Source organism: Papaver somniferum, chromosome 2 (assembly GCF_003573695.1).
Source record: "Papaver somniferum cultivar HN1 chromosome 2, ASM357369v1, whole genome shotgun sequence".
NCBI classification, from domain to species: Eukaryota; Viridiplantae; Streptophyta; class Magnoliopsida; order Ranunculales; family Papaveraceae; genus Papaver; species Papaver somniferum.
This window is the reverse complement of record NC_039359.1, coordinates 111,707,584-111,731,807: the sequence shown is the minus strand read 5'-3', so window position 1 is coordinate 111,731,807 and position 24,224 is coordinate 111,707,584. Positions and strand designations below refer to the sequence as shown.

The 24,224-nt window shown below is 34.8% G+C and overlaps 1 protein-coding gene across 1 annotated transcript; it reads right to left on the bottom strand.

Annotated features, from left to right (window-relative positions):
• Positions 1-5,659: 5,659 nt before the first annotated feature.
• LOC113348809 (protein DETOXIFICATION 19-like) lies at positions 5,660-8,781 on the bottom strand. The gene is made up of 7 exons (XM_026592687.1): positions 8,290-8,781; positions 7,332-7,876; positions 7,096-7,182; positions 6,939-6,995; positions 6,579-6,817; positions 6,367-6,485; positions 5,660-6,167 (listed from the first exon to the last, which is right to left on the bottom strand). Exons 1-7 carry the CDS (start codon positions 8,548-8,550, stop codon positions 6,036-6,038), a joined length of 1,440 nt encoding a protein of 479 aa, XP_026448472.1. The 5' UTR covers positions 8,551-8,781; the 3' UTR covers positions 5,660-6,035.
• Between the last annotated feature and the right edge of the window lie 15,443 nt (positions 8,782-24,224).

Genomic DNA, 24,224 nt, shown 5'->3' with positions numbered 1-24,224 from the left:
CAACTAGGACACTGGAAAGTGTCAGGATTAGGTTTTCCAGTTTCTATAGTTCTCCCTTATATATTCCTTTCAAATCAGGGTTTGATTTTAATCAAATCTAAGATAGCTTAGTAACAAAGCATTCAATATTCACCTTTAGATGAAAACCCGATTTAATATTCAAGCTAAGTCTGCTTAAAACCAAAGAAATATCTCTCCACCGTTAGATGGTCTTAGATTGTTACACACAAATGAAATATAGTTTCATTTCGATATGGTATCCGTACCTAAACGTGTATATTGAGTTGGCTCGATAATAGTTAACCGAAGTTAGCCATATGAACACTTTTGTCTTAACCACATTCATCTAACACTTATAGATAAAATATGATTATTAATCAAACATGAAAGATAATCAAATAAATCTAATTGTGTTTCAAATAAAGTTATTCAATTGTTCAGTATTTCACAGAAATATATATGAACCAATTGAATCAAAATATGATTGATTCATGAGAATAAATTCATGAACATTAAGTCACGGTTTGCAAAGATTGCATTCCTTAATTCATAAATATATTTGTTCATGAGTTTGAAAACATACTTAACCGATTTTAGAACTTTAACCACTAAGTTTGCAAACGGGTACGCAAACTATAGCTTCCGGACTTTTGTCTTGTCCAGCAGAACCGGTATGCATACTGTTGTCCCGGACCTGACTCGGGTAGAACCGTTCATATACTGGTATGCAAACTTGGTTCCCAGAATTTAAAAGTTAAAACCGTTCGCATACTGGTATGAAAACAAGGTTTCCGGACCTGGATCATACCACAACAGTTTGCATACTGGTATGCATACTGTGGCGTATCCAGACAAAGGTTAATTTTTTCTAAACTCCCATTTCGATCATTGAAACATCCTTAGAAGATGGCAATAGCTGTCTCACACAAACTGTTAGCTTATAAGTAATTTTCAAGTGATTTAATGATCAATAAGAAACTTTCTGAGTCGACATCAAATGATTGTCTTACACAAATCATGTAAGATGTTTCAAGACGATTTTCACATGATCATATTTTGATTTATTATTTAGTTTCCAACAAATAAATTGTTTCAAACTGAACTCATTAAGAATATGATGAATGTAGCTAAAGCAAAAAGCTTCCAACACATATTTCGAGAAATAGATAACCGAGCTAAACTCATCTCGAAATATCAAATGTGTATAATATAAAAGTCTATATAGCTATACGATTTAGTCTCATTAGGAGATACTATAGAATAGACTTCTGAGTGATAGATAAGTTTTAGTCTCCACTTACCTTTTGTTGATGAAGTTCCTCCAAGCTCTCCTCAGTAGATATTCGTATTCAATCGATGAATGTCGTGAAGTCTATAGCTCAACTACACATTAGATCCTATTCCGAGACATAGCTATAATTAGACTAGAAATCAAGAATTATAGTTTTGATCACCTAAACTTGACAAACAAGCTTGAGATAACAACGTTTCCGAGTTCGACCGAGCAATGCTCTAACATTTGTAAAAGATATTTTATCGGACTTATCGCGCTGTACTCTTTTCCCTTCTTCAAGGTTTCCCACTGGGTTTTCCTTGTCAAGGTTTTAACGAGGCAGCATATGCGTGTCCAACACTATTATAAGTCTCATTTTCAGGTTTTACTCTCTTGAGTTTTCCTGACATATTACAGTGACTTAGACACGGTGGTCATCAGGGGGAGTGTTATAAAAGTCTATTTATGTTAATAATATTTGAGGTAAATCACGTTTATTACCAAGATGCCCTTGTGTATATCCCTATAAATAGAGGTTGTGATGTTCATTTATTCTACACATGCAATAAGAATTCTTCCTCTCTTTCTCTACTTTTCTATCTTTCACACTATTACTATTATTATTTGTACTTTATCAATGATATTTTTAGTAGAAAATAAATAATTTGTTGAATTAATTAATTAGGGTGTTTTGGAAGAGTTTAAAAGTTCGTTTTCAGAGTTTTAATAATGTAGGAAAGTTTCCTGAAGATAGTAGATACATTAGGAAATAAGTTTTATATATTTTTTTCAAGTGTTTAGGAGGAATTATCTATATAAGGAGCTCCAAAAACGAAAATTAATCATTAATGAAATCTTATTGTTTAACTTTGTTTGATTTTTCCTCATAGTTGGATTTATCCTCAAGATATGAATATTCATCGTATATCTATAGTCGTTATTCGGAGTGAATTAACGACGTCTACATAAAATCATATTCATAGTCGTTTTTATATTGAATTAACGAGATTCACGTAGCCCCGTAGGTTTAGGGACATCTTCTTGTAGATTACTTTTATGATTCTGCTGCATAATTATATAATCTTCTATGGCTTCCAACCTGCATCACACTCTTTCTTCAACTTAAGTATGTGAATAAAAAACCACTTGATTATTTCAAAATAACTCTATTTTGTCTTTATTGGCCGACTATAAGGAGGCCTTCTATACGGTGACTAAATGGATTTCTTCCGTCACACTTTCATGCTCTTATTTTTTTATCAATTTTTTTCTTGATTGGATCAAAATTCGATCAATTTTGGAGTTTTCTTTGACGATTTTCAATTTAATTCAAAAATACTGTCGTAATAGTAATCAGTTTCAATTTAATGACTTAAAACGATCTGCAACAACCTAGAATTCGACTGAATTAAAAATGCAGAATGATAATGATTTTCAATTTTGAAATTAATCCATAAAATGTAGCTATCACAATGAATTTGTACCGAATTTATTGACACAAACGAGCTTAATTACAACCCAATTGACCAATTTTATTGATCATATTATCTGATTATAGCGCATTTGATCTCTGTAAGAAACCAGAGTTGATCAATCGCAACACAGAAATAGAGCTCTTTTCCCAGAAATTTCGGGTTAAGAAGATGGAGTTGTGGACCGGGTAAATCCGAATCTGACCCGTAAAGAATAATGACCAACTACTATTTTCGCTCCTTCCTCTTCTTCCATCACCTCCTTACTTCAGAGTTTGGACCCAAAAACCTTATTTTCGCCCCTTCCCATTTCTCAACTCGTTCATTCAGTATCAGTTGAGCTGATAATCAATTCGTCACAATTCCTTTGTCTACTAGGGATTTAATTTGAGGCCAGAAGTTTCTTAATCAACTAACAACAGTTAAAGTGAGGTGAAATAATTGAATTTGAAAACTCGCTGATTATTTCACCAGTAACCGCTGAAAGTGAAAGAACTGATACATTTCGCAAGGGACGGACGAGATATAGAGAGTCTCTGTTAGAGACTGAGAGAGACGAAAGTGAGACCTTCCGGAACAGAGAGAGTGAGGAATTTGATAAAAACGAGTGTTAAGTTTGATTTTCTATTAACACCAAAATTTACAAAAATGACATTCAACTCTTATAATTGGATACACATGCGTTCATTTATAATTTACACGGATGGTCAAACAAGATTTCTATGGTCTTTGGTAGATCTGTAAATTGAGTGATTCCCTGAAATTCTCTTAAAAACTAGAGACTTTTAGCGATTCTCTGAAAATATTTTAGAGAGTCCTTGTGACTTGTAGAGAAAAAAAAAAGAAATTTGTAAAGAATTTTTGTGATTTGTAGAGACAAAAAATATATAATATTCTCTGAAAAATTGATTAGTGTATTATACTTTGAGATAATATATGTGTTTACAAATGAAAAATCATACGTATGAAAGGAAACTAAAAAAGTTCTAAACAAAACGTCTGCATGAGAATTTTTATAATTGATGTGTATATCATAGATCTTACCATTATATGGAACAAAAATTAACTTGTGCGTCTTGCATATCATACTTGGAATCTTGAGTATCAATTATCTCATAATCTTTAAGATAAAATAATTTGCAAATACTTTTTTGCCTCGTCGGCAAGTGAGAGGGGGAAGGTTCTCACAAAGTTGCAGTACTTGACATACCGCTTTCACCTTCACGTAACAGAAATTCTTGATATATAAAAGTTGTGGCGGCAACATTGGTTGTTAGAGCATCAACATATAACTCAAGGGCTTTCTCATACTTTCTATCGTTTCTATACGACTCAGACAAAGTCTAAAAAGGATGCATAAATGTTACTATGGAAAACAAAATGGCACATGGAGCCTCCCAAAACCAAAAAGGGAGGTAGAAAAAAATTGGTTCACTCCCGAAACCAAAAATTCCCAAAATTTTCAAGTCTCTCAAAATATCATCTCTTTGGGAGAGATTTCTACCATGGCTATTTTCTAAAAAAAGTCTCTCCAAATCTCTGAAAAACATTAGTCCATGACTTTTAATCCTCTTTCGAATAACATGAGTGTTGGAGTGACTCTTACGAAATCCTCATCCAATAACATGGAGTTTCGGAGAATTTAAATGACTTAAAAAAAGTCTTTATCCAATAACAAGAGACATTGAGAGACTTTCTAAAAATCTCAATGGAATAATAGTAGATTTGAAAACTCCCCGAAAACCATTTAAAATCTTATTTGACTACCCCATAAGACTTGCTCAACATTCAACAAGCACTACTTGACCTCATGTATGATTTAATCTTCTTAATTTTTTTTAATCGAGAAAGAGACTCTATTCACCGTCATTAATCGTCAAGCAGTTGCCTCCGGTTGTAATTGTATAGATTTTACGTATAGATTTTACATTTTCCCCATATCCTAAGTTTTAAAAGATTTATATATCAATCAACTAAAGCTCGAGTGCTTCAAAAACAAAACAACAATTAAGGCTCATGAGATGTTGAATAATATCAGGGTCATTTGGCAAAACGGTGTATTCTTAAATAATTTCTTGTATGTTGGGTTCCAATACATAACCTACTGTTCCAAGTCAGTCGTTATTCCTCAACGACATTCCATTCTAGGAGCAGCTGTTAGTTCTTGAATGAGGTTTTGGGCTTGGGCTAACCCATGAGACGGAGACTAATCTAATCCCATTTCATCTAGAGCACTAGGAGCAGCGGCAATGGTGCCCTTCAGTTCAGCAATGTCACTGTAATGTAGCAATCCCGTATCAGTAGACGAGCAACTCGGTTTAAACTACCAACTGCGAACGTAGTTATGAGGAAAAATGACCGTGGATGAGGGTAATTTTGTTACGTATGTCAAGCAAGCGAAGTAGAAAGATCAATTAGAGGCTGGACTTTGATCAGTCTGGAGTCTGGACCAAGGGGAAGAATCATGAGAGAGATGATTCAGGAAAAAAAAAATCCTGCATCTCATTTCTCTGACCAACAAAACCCCCAATAATCAAGGAAACACATCATTGGTAACCACAATCCTTAAAGTCAGTTTCGACTTTCGTATGAATCAAAAAGTTGGATGATATCTAACCACAATTCAGTCATGAGCGGCAAGGACGGAGCCAGGGCTTTTTTGTTGGTCGGAACAATTATATGTTGTAAAAGTTGGTGATATGAAGGTTATATTTCTCTAAGAAGTAAAAGTGAAGATTTCAAATGATTTTGCACCATCTGGGTCACTAACTTTACCTTGAAAAGTGTCAAGTCATCAAAATCTTTCAGCAAGAAGAGGATCGCTTAAAAGTAGATCAAAAGAACAAGGATGTCAACGTGTAGATGCCATAACACACCTTTGAATCATTACTAGTTGTTTAAGAGATCAAAAAGATATATTAAGAGCACGAAATAAATTAAGAATTAACAAATGTAACAAAATATGTTCACAATAGACATTACAAAGATAAGTTTCGATATAAAACATGCCTGTTTTGCTGCAACAACATGATTCCCTCTCAAAAGAGATTTTTTTCTACACCAGGAAGTTAGAGGAACCACAAACAAGCTTCATCACATTAGACACCAGGTAACCAACTACCAAAATCTCTCCTCTGCACAAACTCTGCCAAATACGGTTATTTTAGCCACACGCTTTTCAGCCGATGATTTCTGTTATGATATTTCTAACATCTGCAGATTCCAAGTCTATATGATTCCTTCCGTACGTGTTATTCATATAAAATGTTGGCTTTACAACTGTGGACTTACTACACCAGGACTGTGGTGCGTTTCTCATCGGTCACGGATAATTGCAGTGCCGACCATTTGGTACGCAATGTTATCACTAGAAGAATGCAAGCTTGGGTAGAAAGCCCGCAAATTAAGCCAATCCATAGTCCCTGCAACAGATATGCTTGTTAACATAATATTACAAATTTGTAGCGCGGAAACATATCTTCTCAATAAATGGCCGACTAGGTACTTATGGTGGGTTTATCACATACATTCAAGCATTAACAGTTTCATTGGGATACAAGTCCTGAAGTTAAAGAAGTTCTAGAATACCAAAGAAAGCAGAAAACAGTGCTAATGGCTCACCTTTGCATAAAATGCAAACTTAAAAGCGAGGAGAACAGCTATAGGCATGCCAACCATATAGAAAGCTCCCAAGTTAGTCCAAGCAGCCAAGTGTTGCCATCCACATCCCCTTGATACCCCTGCAAAATGGAGGCAAAAAAAAAGTAATTCTCATTAGGTCAATGACTTATCTACAGCTTTAAAAATCCGAGTCTTGAGGGATTGAACCTCACCTGACAAAACACCTTGTGCCGAATCAAATAATATGGAGATGGCCAGCAAAGGGGTCATATTAGCAAATTCCCTCTTTATATCTGGGCTGTCACTGAAGGCACTAGCCCATAGATCATGACCGAAGAGCAGAGATACAATAACTGTAAGAGCAAGAAGGACAGAAAGCTTTAGAGTCACTGCCACAGCATTCTTAGCCCCATCAGCATTTCCAGCTCCCAACTCATTCGAAACCCTTGTACTGTAACAGTAAAAATCTCAACCACTTCAGCACATAACCGACCAAGATACAGGAACACACAATCTTGTTTACCAGAAAACGAGCTAAGAAAATGGGGATTTTATCAAACTACATTACATACCTCACTGCAGCACTAAAACCGTAAGTAATCATAAAAGTAACTGCTTCAGTGTTCACGCTGCACGGAGAATTACAATTGTAGGTTTAGGATTAAGAATTAAGAACATCTAAACTTTGTAGACTTGGATAATTGGAGACAGAGAGTCAGAGAACTATACCACATTGCAATCAACGAAGTACTATTTTCTGAGTTTGGCATCAATCCAGCAAGTAAAACCATAATTTCAAAAGCCCAGTACTCTAAACTGTGGGAAAGCAAAAAACAAGGAACAAAAGGTTCAGTACATGAAATTCTTGAAAATGCCAGACGGTTACGTCTTTTAGATGGTCGAATTCCAATTGAAACATCTGACATACTCATTAAACAGAATAACAATGACTAGAAAAAACTTACCAGACCATCACTGCAGATGGGATCGCCAATTTCATATATGGGAGAATGTATCTGAAGCATTCTGTTGAAGGTCCTTCCCATGTATATTTGAATTTCTCTGAATAGTTCACATATAGTGCCAACATAATGAACGATATCCACAATGAGATCGCAGCTGATAAAGCTGCTCCCTTGATACCCAGACCGATCCAATAAACTAAAGTGTAGGCGATACCAATATGGAGAATCAATGGACCCACCGAGCAAATAACTAGAGGCAATATTACAGACTGGGTTTGGAGGAATCTCAGAGTATTTTGCAAGAATGCATAAGCAAATAACCCTGGAATCAAATACTTTATGTAGGTGGCGGACATTTCTGCTACTTCAGGTTCTTGTTGAAGTAATATCAGTATGTGAGCCGAGAACAACCACACAATTGATATGAAAATGGATATGATGAATGACGTTATTATAGACGCTTGCAAGTAGATGCCCAGCATCCTGTATAACTTAGCTCCATATCCTTGTCCACAGAGAGTCTCCAGTGCCCCACTAAGACCAGTCTGAAACATCCATAGTAAAATTAAATCAAAAACCAAAAGAACATACTCCTTTCGTTTCTGGAAAAGAGATACTATCACTTTTTCAATTAGGATCGTTCTAACAAAATTATAACAACCTATGTCATTTTCAGTTAATCAAGTCATGAAAACAAGCATATCAATTGTGTGATATTAGACATTCACAATTAAATTGCATCTCTCTCTAACTGGATCTTGTTTTCTAATTAGTTGAAAATCTCATTCCCATTTTCAACCTCCATGGGTCTATTTTTTCATACCAGAAGCTCAAGATCATCCATGGACCATTATAATAAATAAACATCAAATCAAAAACAGAAACATTAAACTTGAGAATACTAAGAACTTTCAATTCTTTATTAAACAAGAAAAAACTAAAAGGGAGAGAGAGTTACCATGAGAGCAAGACCAGTAACAGTAGCCCATGAATTAGCAAGAGTAGCACCAGCAAGTTCAACTTTACCAAGATGACCAGCAAACATAACAGAGATCAAAGTAATTGAATAATAAGAAACATTCGTTATTATCATTGGTACTGAAAACAATACTTGACTCTTTGCTTCTTTAACATCTAAAAATTTACTCCAACATCCTCTTGGTTTTTCTTGGTCAACTTCTTCATACTCCAACAATGGAGTTTTTGTTGTTGCAGACATGATTTCTTGATTCTTGATTAGTTTCTCAACAATCTTATGTTTTCTATGATCAGATTCTACTAAATAAGTAAAACCCACTCCTGCCTTTTTGCTCTTTCTGTCTGAATACCAATTCAAGAGGAGAAAGAGGCAATGAGAAAAGATTGGAGGACTTCTATATAAGATGGTCTTGGACTCGAGCTCAATGCAGAGTAGACAGGAGGAGTTTGATTCTGACGAGTATGTGCTCACATGCCAACCAATATATATTTAAATGGATTGAATTTTTATTTCCTCGTAAATATAAAAATTTATGGAATGAATAAAATCGAATAAAATCGAATATCATTTCCACTATTTTGAATTTAAGTGTTGTGGAAAAGTACAACGTGAGATTTTCAGTGAAATGTGTATCATGTCTAGAGACTACACCAGACCTCCATGTTTTACACGTTGATATTTCGTTAATGACATAAATGTCCCTGGACCTACTACTTCCTTCCGACGTTGGAGAAGGTCATGAATACGATATGCTTTAAAAAAATATTGATTATGTTAGGTAACTTGGGTTGAAGCGAAAGGCTCCCGTAGACAAAGTTCAGCCGATTCTGTCACCTAAGACCGAGTCTTATGAGGGCCTTCATAGACCTGCACAAGTTCTATTTGAACCTATGAAGTTTTTATGCGAGGAATGATTTCGTGCTAGAGTGGGAAGAAAAATAGAATAAAATACTATGCACAAGTTCTACGTGAACTTACGAAGTTTTTACTTCTTGGTATGAGAAGACGTAGAAGAAAATACCGTATGAAAAATAGAAAAAAAATTATGTTTATAAAAAAGAATATGACTCGTAACTCAAATGAAATACATTAAGAGTAGGAAAAAGTATCATGTTTTCTGTAAGGAATGGTTTCTCGTTAAACTTGAGATTCACAGGCAAGCGGAAGGTGCATGTGAAGAGAGGGAAAAGGTGATCGTTTCTGTCAATTCTCTTCAAAGGGGAGAGTCATAAGACTCGGTCTGAAGACTAGAGCTCTGTGATTGGTTGGGCACCATATTTCTGCCTGACAGCGGCTCAGTTGCTCACAAGATGCTTGCCGCGATTTGGTCACTTCACCGGATCAAGTTTAATGGTGTCTATCGTGTGTTTATAGTTCTCTAAACTCGGATCTCGGTGTAGCTTTGCATCCTTTGGGAAATTTCTGTTGTAATTCTAACAGTCTCAACACCATATCTGGTGTTCATAATGTTGTTAAGTTCTTAACGTTGATTGATTTGTTATATCAAAGCATTTTCTTTCCATGGTTCAAAAATAAATAGTCGAGGATTACATATGTGCAAGACTGCGTAGCCTTTTCATATGTTTCATGGATTTTTTTACACGAAAAGGTTTCGGTATACCATTTACTTCGAATAGAGTTAGACCAAAGTATCATATTGATCGACTCATCCATGATATGCAACCCATTCAAGTGGCCCTACAGAAGCCTTAGATCCTGGCTCTTTCATACTATAACTCATCTCTAACGCATATATTGTATTCATTCCAGGCTCGTTGGCCTTTTACTTGAACCAAAAACATCAGCCTCTCTCCCACAACCGTTGTTGCTAGTATAAAATACTTTTGGCCATATCTAAACTATTATCAATTTTCCAAATCAACAAATTGAACAACTTAGTCATTCACCTGACCATCGATTCCTCCAATTGGAAACTAAAAATCTCCAGGAAGATCTAGCAGCATGGTATCATACAAAAAACAATTACTATACTAGCTCTCCCGGGAAAATTATTTTAAATAACTCGATCAAAATACAAAATATATCTTCATGGCCTAGTCTCCGTAGGGAGTCGAAGCAATATCATTCACACATTAAAGAATCATTTAGACTAAGAACATCAAATCATTCACTATTCCATGTCAGATATTTCCTCCAATTACTACAAAGAAAACTAAGGTGCTTAAAATCAGGTATTTCCTCGTTTAGGCTCGCAAACTAAAAAGTGAATGAAAAGAATTTTATACGACTACAGTTGTTCTTTTCTCTCCATAGCTAAGTACTTCTCTTGAATAATAAATTTTCCAAGCAGCAACATTACTTGGGGTTCCTTAATACAATAATAACAGAGTCTCATTGCTGAAGACATTATGAATAAGAACATTCATAAATTGGTTCAAGACAAGAAAATTCAACCTATGGTGATCAGGAATGGTATTCATCCCACTCATTTATTATTTACTGATGACATTTTCTTCTTTTGCAATGGAGGAATGAGGAGTATCATTCATTTTAAAAACTTACTAATGGAATACCAAACTGCTTTTGGTCAAATTATAAATACTTCAAAAAGCAGATGCTTTGTAGATGGTACTTCAAATGTAAGGAAAAGACAAATTGTTGATTTCTTCAATATGGACATCTCTCAGTTTCCTGACAAGTACCTTGGTGTAAAGCTGGTTAAAAGTAAAATTAAATCCTCTCATATCTGGCATCTTGTAGAATATATGCAACCGAGACTATCTTCTTGGAGTGGCAGACTATTGAGCTTTCAAGATAGACTAACTCTAGTTAAATCTGTGTTATCTAGTATACCTATCTACAATATGTCCATTTACAAATGGCCTAAAAAGGTAGTGCATGCTTGTGAAAGAATCATTAGGAATTACTTATGGTCAGGAAATGCTGAGGAAAAAAAGTGCACTACTCTTAATGGGATAAAGTTTGTACTTCAACAGAAGAATGTGGTCTTGGCATTAGAAAATTAGAAGACACGAACAAGGCTCTACTTATGAAATTTTTGTGGAAAATGTTTAATTCTCAAGATGAATGGGCCAGGTTTTTTCTTGCTAAATATACTAATAATAATGGGAACTTGATAACATATTACAAGAGATCATCTGTTTGGCCTGGTATTAGATGGATTATTCAGGAATTCAATGAGCTTACTAGATGGACTGTCGGGGATGGTAATAATATTTCTCTTTGGCATGATATATGGATTTATGAAGAAATTATTAGCAGCATGTTTCCTAACCATAATATCATAAATCAAAATCCTCATCAATTGGTGGGCAGTTTAATTGTGAATGGGAAATGGTGCATTCCTTAAGATCTTCTCCAATTCATTCAAATTGATCAGCTCCCAGTTCTAAGAGAGGGTGCAAATATGCTTGTGTGGTGTAATAATAACTCTGGTAAATCCACTGTTTCTGACGCCATAAAAAAGATAAAATCTCCTCTGTCTAAACTTCACTGGTATAATTGTTTTTTGGAATTCTGCAGTTCTTCCATCAACTAAAGCTAACATTTGGAAAATCACCAGAGAGGCCTTTCAACTAATGAAAATCTTACAAAGAAAGGCTTTCACATGGTGTCTAGATGCTATATCTTCCACAATGATGTTGATCTTTTCAACCATATTCCATGGAATTGCAAATTCAGCAAATTATTATGGTCATGGCTTGGAGGTATCTTTCATTATCTTAATCCAGTTTCTTTTGAAGATGTTCTCAGATTGAGCAAATTTTGTAGTCCAATGATCAGATAACTGTGGTGTTAGAGCACTGCTCGGTCGAACTCGCATGCTTTGCTATCTCAAGCATGTTTGTCAATGTTAATGATCAAAACTATAAGTCTTGATTTCTAGTCTACTTATAGCTAAGTCTCGGACTAGGATAGAAAGTGTAGTTGAGCTCTAGACTCCATGGCGATCATCATACAAAGACGAAGAAATACTTAAGGAACTGGCGGAACTTCGTCGACTAAAAGGTATGTGGAGACTTGAACTTATCTATCACTCAAAAGTCTATCTACTCTATCTCCTATCTTGAGACAAAAATCGTTTTGCTATATAGACTTTGATTATACACATTTGCTATTTCGAGCCGAGTTTATCTCACTTATCTATTTCTCGAAATATGTGTTGGTAAGCTTTCACTTTGGCCAAGTTCATCTTTCATGTTATGTTTCAATCACTTTGAAAATGGCTTTGACGAAAAATAGTTTGTGAATAACAACTATATAACGTCCTCTAAGAATGTTTCAATGATTGAAATGAGAGTTTAGAATATATAACCAATGTTGGATATAAGCATTGTGTGGTAACACATATATGTATAAGTCCTTATTTCTTGAACCAAAGTATGCGTACTTTGTTGATCAGGAAAACCGGAATAAGAGGCGTGAACCCAGTCCGCGAACTGGCGGAGGTTCTCATCCCGAGAAAATCTGATGGAGTTTGTGAACTGAAAACAAACTTATTCCGGGTACTTAAGTCCGCGTACCAGTGTGCGTACCTAAGTTGGTTATTTTCTAAAAACGATTATTCGTGAACTTAAACTTATATAAACTAAGGAATGCATATTTGCAAACCGTGGCTATAAAGTTCATGAATCGATTAGAGTGAATCAAATCGTTTTTGCTTCGATTATGTCTTGTATACTTCTATAAGATCTAAGAAATTGAACAACTCTCTAACTAGTTCATTTGAGTCATTTGAACTAGTTATGGTAGAAGAATATAGTTGATATGAAAGTGCTCATATGGCTAACCATTTGGTTAACTACTGTTGAACCAACTAAGTGTATGTTTGGGTACGGTTACACAAACCTAAATAAACGTGCATTTCATTTGTGTGTAACAAGATAAGTTTCGATCTAATGGTTGAAAGATATTAGCTTGAATCTAATCAGGTTCTCATCTAACAGTGAATATTGAATGCTTGGTTACCAAGGTAACTTAGATTGCAAACCCTTATTTTAAAGACTATATAAAGGAGAACTCTAGCAACTGGGAAACCTAATCCCCACACCTCCTGTGTGATACTAGTTGTATAAGCTAGAGTCGATTCTCCTTTAACCTTAGGTTTCTATCGAGACCCTGTAGGTTAACGACTAGAAGACTTCATTGGGATTGTGAAGCCAGACCCAACTATTTTCTTTGTAGTTGTGTGATCTGATATTGTTGTTTCTATCGTACTAAGTACAATCATAAGATTGGCTTGAGATTGATTTCTTCGATAGGCAAAATTAAAAGAATTCACAAACATCTTTGTCTCATCGTTTGTGATTCCACAATATCTTCTTTCGCTAGTCGATTAAGATTATTGTGAGGTGATTGATAATTCTAGGTTGTTCTTCAGGAATATAATTCCGGGTTATCAATTGGTTCCTGTTCACCTTGATTTATCAAAAGACGGAACAAAAACTTGTAGGTATTTTTGTGGGAGACAGATTTATTTATTACCGTAGACTTTTCTGTGTGATACAGATTTGTTTATTAAAGTCTTCGACTTTGGATCGTAGCAACTCTTAGTTGTGAGTGAGATCATCTAAGGGAATCAAGTGTGTAGTATCCTGCTGGGATCATAAACGTAAGGAGCGCAACTGTGTCTTGGATCAGTGTGAGATTGATTGGGGTTCAACTACAGTCCAGACCGAAGTTAGTTTGTAGTAGGCTAGTGTATGTAGCGGCTTAATACAGTGCGTGTTCAATCTGGACTAGGTCCCGGGGGTTTTCTGCATTTGCGGTTTCCTCGTTAACAAAACTTCTGGTATCTATGTTATTTCTTTTCCGCATTATATTTTGTTATATAATTGAAATATCAAAGGTTATGCGTTGAATCGATCAATTGGGAAATCCAACCTTTGGTTGTTGATTGAAATTGATTGATCCATGAACATTGGTCTTTGGTACCGTTCAAGTGATTTTTCTCGTATTCAATTAGACTCGCAGATTTCTATTTGCTTGAGTAAGTATTGAATCGAGAAAGTGAGATATAACTCTTTGATATACTTTGATTAAGATTGAGTCTGACTGACTAGTTGATTCTCTTAAAAGTATATTGGAGTTTGTCCATACAGATTGCTAAGCGAAATATTGGGTGTAGTTGTTAGACCCCCACTTTTTCAATTGGTATCAGAGTAGGCAAACACGTTTAAAGACCTTACAAGTATGTGTTTGTATCGATCTGACTCTATGGACAGGAATTCTATCTCCATAAATGTACCACCAGTCTTCGATGGCTCAAACTACTTATGGTGTAAAAAATTTATGCGTGCTTTTCTTCAAGCTCGTGATTTTTAAACATGGGTACGTGTTGTTAATGGATATGATCCTCCGGTTAATACAGAAGGCGTTGTATCTATACCGAAGGATATTGGTAGATATAGTCCAGAAGAAATTCTTGTTGCAAAGCAAAATTTTGATGGCTTAAATGCTATCATACATGCAATTACCCCAGATCTTCAGCACCATGTGACTGCGTGCACTAAGTCTAAAGAAGCCTGGGATATCTTAGAAACTGTATTTGAAGGAAATACCGGTGAGAAAGAAGCAAGGATTCAAAACCTAAATTCTGATTGGGAAAACCTTCGTATGGCAGATGAAGAAACATTTGATGATTTTAATCACAAAGTCTCTGAAATTGTTAATGCATCTTTTGCATTGGGTAAGACCATTTCTGAAATGGACATTGTGATGAAAATTCTCATATCGTTGCCATCTAGATACGATTCTAAGAAGCATGCCATCGTTGAAGGAAATAATCTCGCAACGCTGTCCATAAATACTCTGGTTGGGAAGTTAAAGATCTTTGATCATGATCATACGTTCAAGTCTAGTAAGGATGTTGCTTTCAAAGCACTAAAGAACACTAAATTACTTGATAAAAGTATAAGTGTTTACATCTCTGAAGATGATCCTTCTGAGGCTGATTCATCAGATGAAGATCTTGACAAGTCAGTCTCGTTGATCACAAGACAGTTTAGGGATCTTCTTTTGAAGAGAAGTAAACGGTTCTCTATAGATAAGTCTAAGTCATCAGATAAATCACATAATCGTGTTCCTCATAAAAATAGGGATAATGATGACGAGGATATGCCTCAGTGCTTTAAGTGTAAAGGTTTTGGTCATTTTGCAAATGAGTGTCCAAATCGAAAGAAATACACTGGGAACAAAGGTCTTGCTGCAACTCTTGATGAAATGTCTGACAACTATGATTTTATTGAAGACGAAAAATCAAGTGTTGCACTTATTTGTGAAATTATTGGTTTTGATAATTGTAGCAATACATACAAGATTGACATGCTCGTATTTTATCGTATATATCCTATATATTGGAAACTCTGTGTATGACGTTTCAGCCACCACTATGTGTCTAGCAGCTTGCACATCTCATATGCCTGAATTATATCCAAGATTGACATGCTCGTATTTTTCACTCAAAGGTCATGAACTATCTAAGTGTTACAAGTACAAACACAAATTGAGACATGTCAACAAACTTCAACGAAAAGCAAATCGATTAGCAAGCAAGCTTAAATTTGCTCAAAAGACCGCTGAGGTATGTAAGATTTTATCTTCGTCTAAGAAGTTAGTTTCCAAGGACAAAACAAGACCATTAGAGAAGAAAGTATGGTCCAATCGTTTTGACATACAGAGGTCTATGGATTCCTCTCAAAAGGAACATGGTGGACAGATTGTTGTTCACCGCAACACAAGTTGATTGTGTTGATTTGTGTATCTTGTCTCATGTGCCTGATCGAAAGAGACAAGGTTGTGCACCTCTCAGGCTTTAGGAAAAGTTTGTTTTCTTCATAGTGTTTTTTTTTTTTTTGGAATTCTCTGTCTATCAATAAAGGAGGATTATTCTCGAAAATTCTACTCTTTCTAGGGTTCAGAGTTGTGCGTGCACGAACCTGTTAAAGGTTGTGTAACCCTACATTCCTTTTCCTTCTCTGAAACTCTTTCCAAGACTACTTGTTGAGTTTAAATTGTGATTTCCTCTCACAAACCCATATTCTTAGGGATACTCCAAGCATCATGTCTTCTGATGGAAAAGATGTTAATATGGTTGTTAAGCCATCAATCATGAAGGAAAAAGAGAAATCTCTGTTGCCTCCATCTTTGAAAAGAAAAAGAAGGAATGTGAGGAAGCCAAGAGTTGTTCCTTCAAATTCTCAGAAGTTTTCTGATGTTCTTGAAGTGTTGAAGGAGACACGAAAGGAGATTCAACTGATAAAGGCTTTTGTGCTTAAGACTCGTGAGATTCAGAAGGCCCTGGTTCGACACCAGTCAAGAAGGTTTATTGATATTAACTCATATCTTCATAAACCTTATGTCCCAATGGATGTCGACGACAAGAAGTTCGGGGACGATAAATAATTCTTCAAATGTCTTAACATCTAGTAAATCTTCTAATGAGAATTTTATTTCTTATTCTGTTTAGAAGAATAACTATAGAGTTTGGAATAGCCATTATTGCGATTACACATAGGTATGTCCAACGTTTTCATCTTCATGTTTTTAGGTTTATTGGTTTAAATTCTAAAATTGTTTGGAGTACGATCTTTGCAGTATTAATCTTTATGGTTTTATATATTGCAATTCGTTTTGGGATATGTGTGTTTGCGTCCGTCCGTAAGTTCTCTTATATTGAGCATTTCCGATTAAATTAATCATGGGTTTTCTTGTGGTTAATTTGATTGAGTATCTTTTTGATTCAAATTCATATTCATATGTGATTTGTTATGTCCAAAGAAATCCTTATTTTCTTGTGAAAGATAGGTCGCTCTTGTTGTTCTTCCGGGAATGACATTTTATGGGGGAGAGTTCTTAATTGAACTTGTGCTTAATCGCCAAATCTTTGTGGGAAGTGCGGATGTGGAATATTATAGGAGTTATCTTGTATCTTTATAAACTCCTTGATGAAAGCATTTAGCTTTGGATATATGATTGCATCTAAAAAGTTGATATGTGCTTGCTTTTGGTCATGAAATGTCTATATGGAAATGTCATTAGGATCCCACTAGTTTTTGTACCTTTTCCAATTTTATTGACAAAAAGGGGGAGAATTAATGTGTAGTTCACACTACAAATACATATGGTTTTCGGATCATTATGTAAGGGGGAGTGGTTTCCATGTGAGATGGAGTATTGGCTAAGGGGGAGTGATACATATCACCATAGTATTGATGTCGAAGTTGTGATACAATTGAACTTTTATGATATGTAATAATAATATGACACTGTGTAACAATGATTGAGAATTCTTGTTTTCTCATTGTTATAGATACGGATTTTCAAAAACGATGATACTAAACTTACAATCTTTGGAATCATTGGAGTACTTGGAAGTGACAAAGATTTCGAGTAATGTTGAAGAACCAAGGAGATCAGGCATGTGGAAAAGAATCTACAAAAAAAAAATTGTTTATTTTTGTATTTCATATGTATTGATAGTTTTGTTATTAAAATTGACAAAGGGGGAGATTGTTAGAGCACTGCTCGGTCGAACTCGCATGCGTTGCTATCTCAAACATGTTAATCAATGTTAATGATCAAAACTATAAGTCTTGATTTCTAGTCTAAAATGTAATTGATCTCTAGACTCCATGGCGATCATCATACAAAGACGAAGTGAAAAGGCGAGGGTACCCAAATATACCACAAGCTAAAACATTTCCTACCTATAAGTCCTTTCTCCGAAAGTGATTGTCTATTGACTGAGTTGAGACAATACAATTAATCGGTTCACACTTCTTGTGATCGTCTATGGATACGAGATCGAGACAATGCAACAACGAAGTATGTTTACTTGATACAAATGTTCAGACTTAACCAAACACAATAGGATTGCTTATCAAGTAAATAGGAATTAACGTTTGTGTAATTTACTTTAATTATAATAAAACAATTATAATGCAGAAATATAAAGTAAATGACACAACAAGATTTTGTTAAAGAGGAAACCACAAATACAGAAAAACCCCGGGACCTTGTCCAGAATTGAATACTCTCAGGATTAAGCCGCTACACAAAATTACACCTAACTTCGTGTAGTTGAGACCAAACAACTAAACCTATAGTTTACCTAGTTCCGTCTGTATTCCCACGCCTCCAACTTATAAATAAGTCAAGTAATTGGAACAAATCCTTTGGTTCGTATTCAAAATAGTAAAGGAACAACAAATCTGTTTGGTATCAACTCTATTCAACCAAGTGATATGAGTCGGACAAAGGCTCTTCCGTTATCTTAACATAAACTCCTTCGTCAGGTCCTTAGATCTATCTTATGTTCTTACCGAAGTAATCATTTAAGATTAAGCCAACAACACTCTTTATCCAAAGAAATGTGTTGATGCCAATCTACTCAATTAATCAATCCAATCTACCACAAGGATAAACTGATTATTAATTGGATCCTCTTTTACCAAAACAAGTATTGTGCACGCCAAAGATTATAAACCCAAGTCAGATCTTCAATATCTTATTTGTCTTCAAATATTCTTAAATCTTCAATAAAAACCTGCACACAATCACTTGAATATCTTGTGATTAATCACGCACAGAACAGAGTCTGTTAACAATGGATTATCACAAGATCGTCTTTAGAACTAACAACAGTCTAAAGATCCCTGTCGAAACTCTGAACTAGTTTGAGTGAATCTTATATCAGAAGAGAAGATCCTCAAGCATAAACAAACTAGGTGCAATCAGATTTAAACCACCGTTAGTCAATCAAATCAATCGAAAACAAAAGATAAACCACAATTATCTAGTTTCCCACCAACGATAAACGCTAGAGCTTATCAATCCCAAAGAAGACTTTAAACTGAGCGTACGTAAGAGATTTCACTTAATTAGGTTACTCTCCTCTCCGAATATGCGGCTACACCAGTAACAACAACAAAAGAGGAAGTATGTTGTTACGAAGGATTAGTTTGCTAGAAAGGCAAACTTCAAGTATTTATAGACAAGGAAGTTTGGACACCAAGGAATTTCCAAAACCAAAAATATTTTAAGATATTCATTAAAGCAAAAATTTGGTTTCCACAATTCCTGGAAATGCCTGTCCAAAAATAATGATCGAAATCCTCTCGGAAAATCTAATTAGTAAATGCACATTACTAATTCTTATATTTCCCTACAAAATGAAATTAATAACCTTAATTAAAAATTCTTAACTTACTTATGTTTCGATCCTGGGATTTTCTTCCTTTAGATATTAAGGAATGACTTTGAACAATTAAAGAAATAAACATTCACAACACGTGTTCAAAGTATGTCAACATCCTTACTTTGTAAGTTCTCTTTCACACTTACAACCTTGAAACCGATTTTCCACACTTCCAAACAAGTTTAGAATTGGTTCATCTGACTTTCAAGAACTATGTGATTGATCAAACAAACATTCAATCACAATCATGGGTTTAACGGTTCTACCAAAATAAGTTTCGGTTCTACCTCCATGTGAGTACTGTGCATAGTCACACTAGCTTTCCAAAATTTTGTTGACTAGGTACTAGGATCGGTTCCCCACATATATATGGTATCTAACTTATATGTGTTGCACATGTCCATAGGATTGGTTCCCCTTTTCCTAAAAACGTGTTGCACATGTCCATAGGATCGGTTCCCCTTTCTGCTATAAACCTTGTTGCACCTCATACAAGGATCAGTTCCCCTTTGTGATGTACTGCACCTCTTACTAGGATCGGTTCCCCTTTCCTAAATTTGGTCATACATAACACAAACCCGATCATACCTTCTCAGGTGATTACTTAAGATCGGTTTCACTAATAAAAGTCATACCAATACATAAGTCAGGCCTTTCTGAATAGTTCTACCAAAAACACAAACAAGTTGTGAATGGTGATACTCAATCACACATATTGGTTGTTCATAAGATATGCAATGAATAAAAAAACGAATAACACCTGGCAATTTCCTTTTCGGTTCACAAACAAGTTTATGAACTTACTTCTTTAGAACACATGTAAAACATTGTTCCCTAGGATGAAATCCTAACCTCATACCCATACATAATCACAATAGCATTCAATGATTATGGCGATGTCTTATCTACAAAGTTTAATGGTTAAGAAATAAACCTCTTATTGTATTCCGTAATACGATGTCTATCTAGAGTTCAAATATGCTTCGCAGTTATGTTTTCAATATGCACGACTTGAAAGATACGTTAGGGAATGAAACAGTTCAAGTCAAATATCACTAACCTCAAGTAGAAGGATGATTGTTGTCATTGTAGTTCCTTGCTTCTTCACATCTTCAAGTCTTCGCAATACTTGTAATGTCTCATATCCTAATACTTTCAAGCTAACCTATACGAAGTTGACTCTAGTACACAGTCAAACGACTCTTAACATGAGTTTTGATTCACTAAAATATGACAACCAAAATTGATATACCAATGCTTGGTGGGTTCAACCGAGCAATGCTCTAACAATCTCCCCCTTTGTCAATTTTAGTGACAAAACTCTTACATCATATGGATAAACAAATTACAAGAATTCATTACACATATGCTTGATTCTTGATTCAACAGCACAGTAAACTGCTTACATTCAATCCTTGAAAATGCGGTTGTTGACATTATAATAACAAATCTAATACTCCCTCTAAGGAAGATAGGTAGATATTCAATCCGTACGTCTTTGTTATACCAATTCATATGACATGTTACTCCCCCTTAGTCTGTGATTTCACTCTTTCGTTTGATAAACGTTCAAGCACCATTGTTCTTTTCCTTAGCGATACCAATCAATATAAAATCAATGCCAGTATTACTTGTTTAATCCATATATTTCTCCCCCTTTTTGTCACAAAAATGACAAAGAAACGAAAAGATAAAGGACAACACGAAAAGAATCTTACAAATTTCAATAGACTTGCAACCTGTAGAGTTAGGCACGAGGGTTCCACACATCATGTTCTGATAACCAATATCAAAACCGAAACTATAAGTAGTTTTATTTTGATATTTTACCAAGGAAACAATTGTCCGACATAATTTATCCACTTTAGTTTAGCAAATCACAAATCAACCTAGCACCTTAGTACCTTTGCTAAACCGATTGTTCAAAAACAACCGCTTAATTTGATAAGACCAAAATAAAGATAACTCTATTTTTTTCATCAGGTTCTAATTATCCATAAAATTAGACCTTTAAATTTTAAACAAGACAAGTACTAGGTTAGTTAACTAGAAGTTCTTGTTAAGGCATTCGATTATACTTGAATAACTGAAACCTCACTTCGATAAATCTAACTAAGATCAGAATTAACTTAGTTTCTCTTATCCGGAATCGAATTGGACTAAACAACTCATCCCGTACACCTTTTATTTTGTTAAGCCATAAATAATTCATACAAATTAACATAAATCAACTTGCATAATTATTCACCTCAACCGGAAGCAATTGAAACAACATAGACATTAAAAGCACCGCAATTGCACCAAAATTTTGTAAGCCTAAACAATTGATACCATGCAATTGTCTTGGATTACTTAGTGTTCTAATAACCTTTCAAGATAACAATAGTTTTTCTTAACCGGAAATCACACACAACATCAATTGTACCGAAATTTTGTAAGCCTAAACAATTGATACCATACAATAAAGCAAGATAACAATAGTTTTTCTTAACCGGGACCAATTGAATCACACACATCCACACACACATCATGGAATAAACATCAATTGTACCAAAATTTTGTTAAACAAAAGCAATAAATATATATGATATAAACTCGAGTTTTTCTTAAACAGGAAAACAATTAACTAACAAGATTGTTACCTCAAATTTCGCATCCACTTCTCCAATATGTTTGCATCTTCGTCCAGAGATAATTCATATCGAAATATCATCATGTTGTCATCCTTATGCATAAACAAAATAATAACAACAACCAACCTTTACCAGACAAAGGTTGAAAATCGGTTTTAACAATTGCACGCAAAAGTTGAAAACCGTCGAAACACATATGCTTTTATGCTAAACCAAAACCGATTCAACATATTGTGACTTTTTCATATATTGTTTCTACAAGAACCCCTCATGATTCTTTGATAAAGCCTACCAACATGGGATAGAACTTAATCCCGCTAAATAAAAAAATCACCCAAACCACAAGGGTTCACAATATATGAGATCGAATATTAAGGTAGTAAAACCGAAATCAAACATCCCATAAACATACATAGCAATAAGATAAAAGCATTCAAGCACATGCTATGTAAACCAAAAACTATCACAAGAAAAATTACCAATCAAATATTTTTGTTCATAATAGTTTTATTCATAATAGACCAATACAACCAATGAAAGAAATCAAAAATTTATGTCTATTATTCTTGCAACCTAGTCCTTCATGTCAGAGCTGAATGAAGGTGGATTACTTCTCTTCAGCTTTTGAATTTCTTCAATTAGAAAACCTTGTTGCTTGACCAGAATCTCTTGCAGATGAGAAATTTTCATGAAGGATTCTGCAAGAGCATGTAATTTTGTCTTAGATTAAACACAAAAATGTGTCACTGTCTCAATACACTGATCTTTTTCAGGGTATCCTCTCTTTCCTTCTTGCTAAGACAATCTCCCTTTCTGATTTTACCCTTAATATCAAGACACAATCCAGACTTAGACTTAAGATGATCTTTCTGATCTTGCATCTTCTCCAGAGAAACCATTTGATCCAGACCCATAGTTCGGACAAGGAATGATCAAAGTAAGAGAAGAATCTTTTTATATTTTTCATACTACCGAAAATATAATATTCTAAAAATATGAATATATCAAATATCTTCAAATAATAGATGTTATTTCCATAATTTACACAACAATGCCTTGATTTTTCTTCTTCCTCACTCAAAGATTTGGCACACGTGGTGAGGAAAGAATTCTAATACCGATCAAGTGGTATTAGTATGATATTTTCTCTCATTATGAAATTTTGAACAACCAGAGTGTTCTTGATTTAGTATAGTATGAAAATATCTCTTTTTGTTACCCCGAACTAACGAAGTATCTTGAGATTGATTGGAATTGCATATGCAACTTTTAGCAATTCTGTTTTTAAGAAAGTTTTTGCATCTTGTCTTATTTTTCCCTTTTCCATTAGATGATTTAATAACATCGTAAGACATGTCCATTTTTAAAATGGGTAAATCACTAATGAAGGAGGAAGAAATAAGATTGACAACTAATGCAATATTAGTTGTTTCCTCTTCTTCGGAATCGTATGAATCAGAGGTTTCATCTAGAGTTACAGCCAATGCCTTGCTTCCAGTGTATTTCTTAAGATTGGGACAGTCTTTAGCAATATGACCAAATTCTTTACACTTGAAGCACTGCGGCTGATATTCATCATCATCTTCATGATCCTTTTTGACATGAACTCGATCATGTGGGCGAGATGATCGATGAGTATCTTTAATGAATATCTTATTTCGCTTCTTTAAGAGATCTCGAAACTGTCTAGTAATCAATGATAATGATTGTTCAATTTCATCATCAGAGTTTGCTGCAATCTGTTCGTCTGAATCATCCATCTGTCTATTCCTTTTCATTGGAGCTTTCGGAATTCTTGCAGATTTAAAAGCAATTCCTTTACCTTGAATAAACTGTGGTTCATGATCAAAGATCTTTAATTTACCAACGAGTGTGCTTCGTGAGAGAGTTGAAAGATCGTTTGCTTCTATGATTGCATGCTTCTTAGAGTCGTATCTAGATGGCAACGATCTGAGAATTTTGCATACTATATCTTTTTCAGAAATAGTCTTTCCTAACGAGAAAGAAGCATTGATTATCTCGGAGAGTTAATATGAAACTCTTTAAAAGTGTGGTTGTCATCCATTTGAAGGTTTTCCCAATCGGAAGTGAGAGTTTGAAGT

What these genes read in the sequence shown, in the direction of transcription:
- LOC113348809 (XM_026592687.1), bottom strand. Translation starts at nt 8,550, where the DNA reads ATGTCTGCAACAACAAAAACTCCATTGTTGGAGTATGAAGAAGTTGAC. An exon ending in TTACTGGTCTTGCTCTCATG is followed by an intron (nt 7,877 to 8,289) that starts GTAACTCTCTCT and finishes TGGATGTTTCAG; the next exon opens with ACTGGTCTTAGTGGGGCACT. An exon ending in GGCACAAGGTGTTTTGTCAG is followed by an intron (nt 6,486 to 6,578) that starts GTGAGGTTCAAT and finishes TCCATTTTGCAG; the next exon opens with GGGTATCAAGGGGATGTGGA.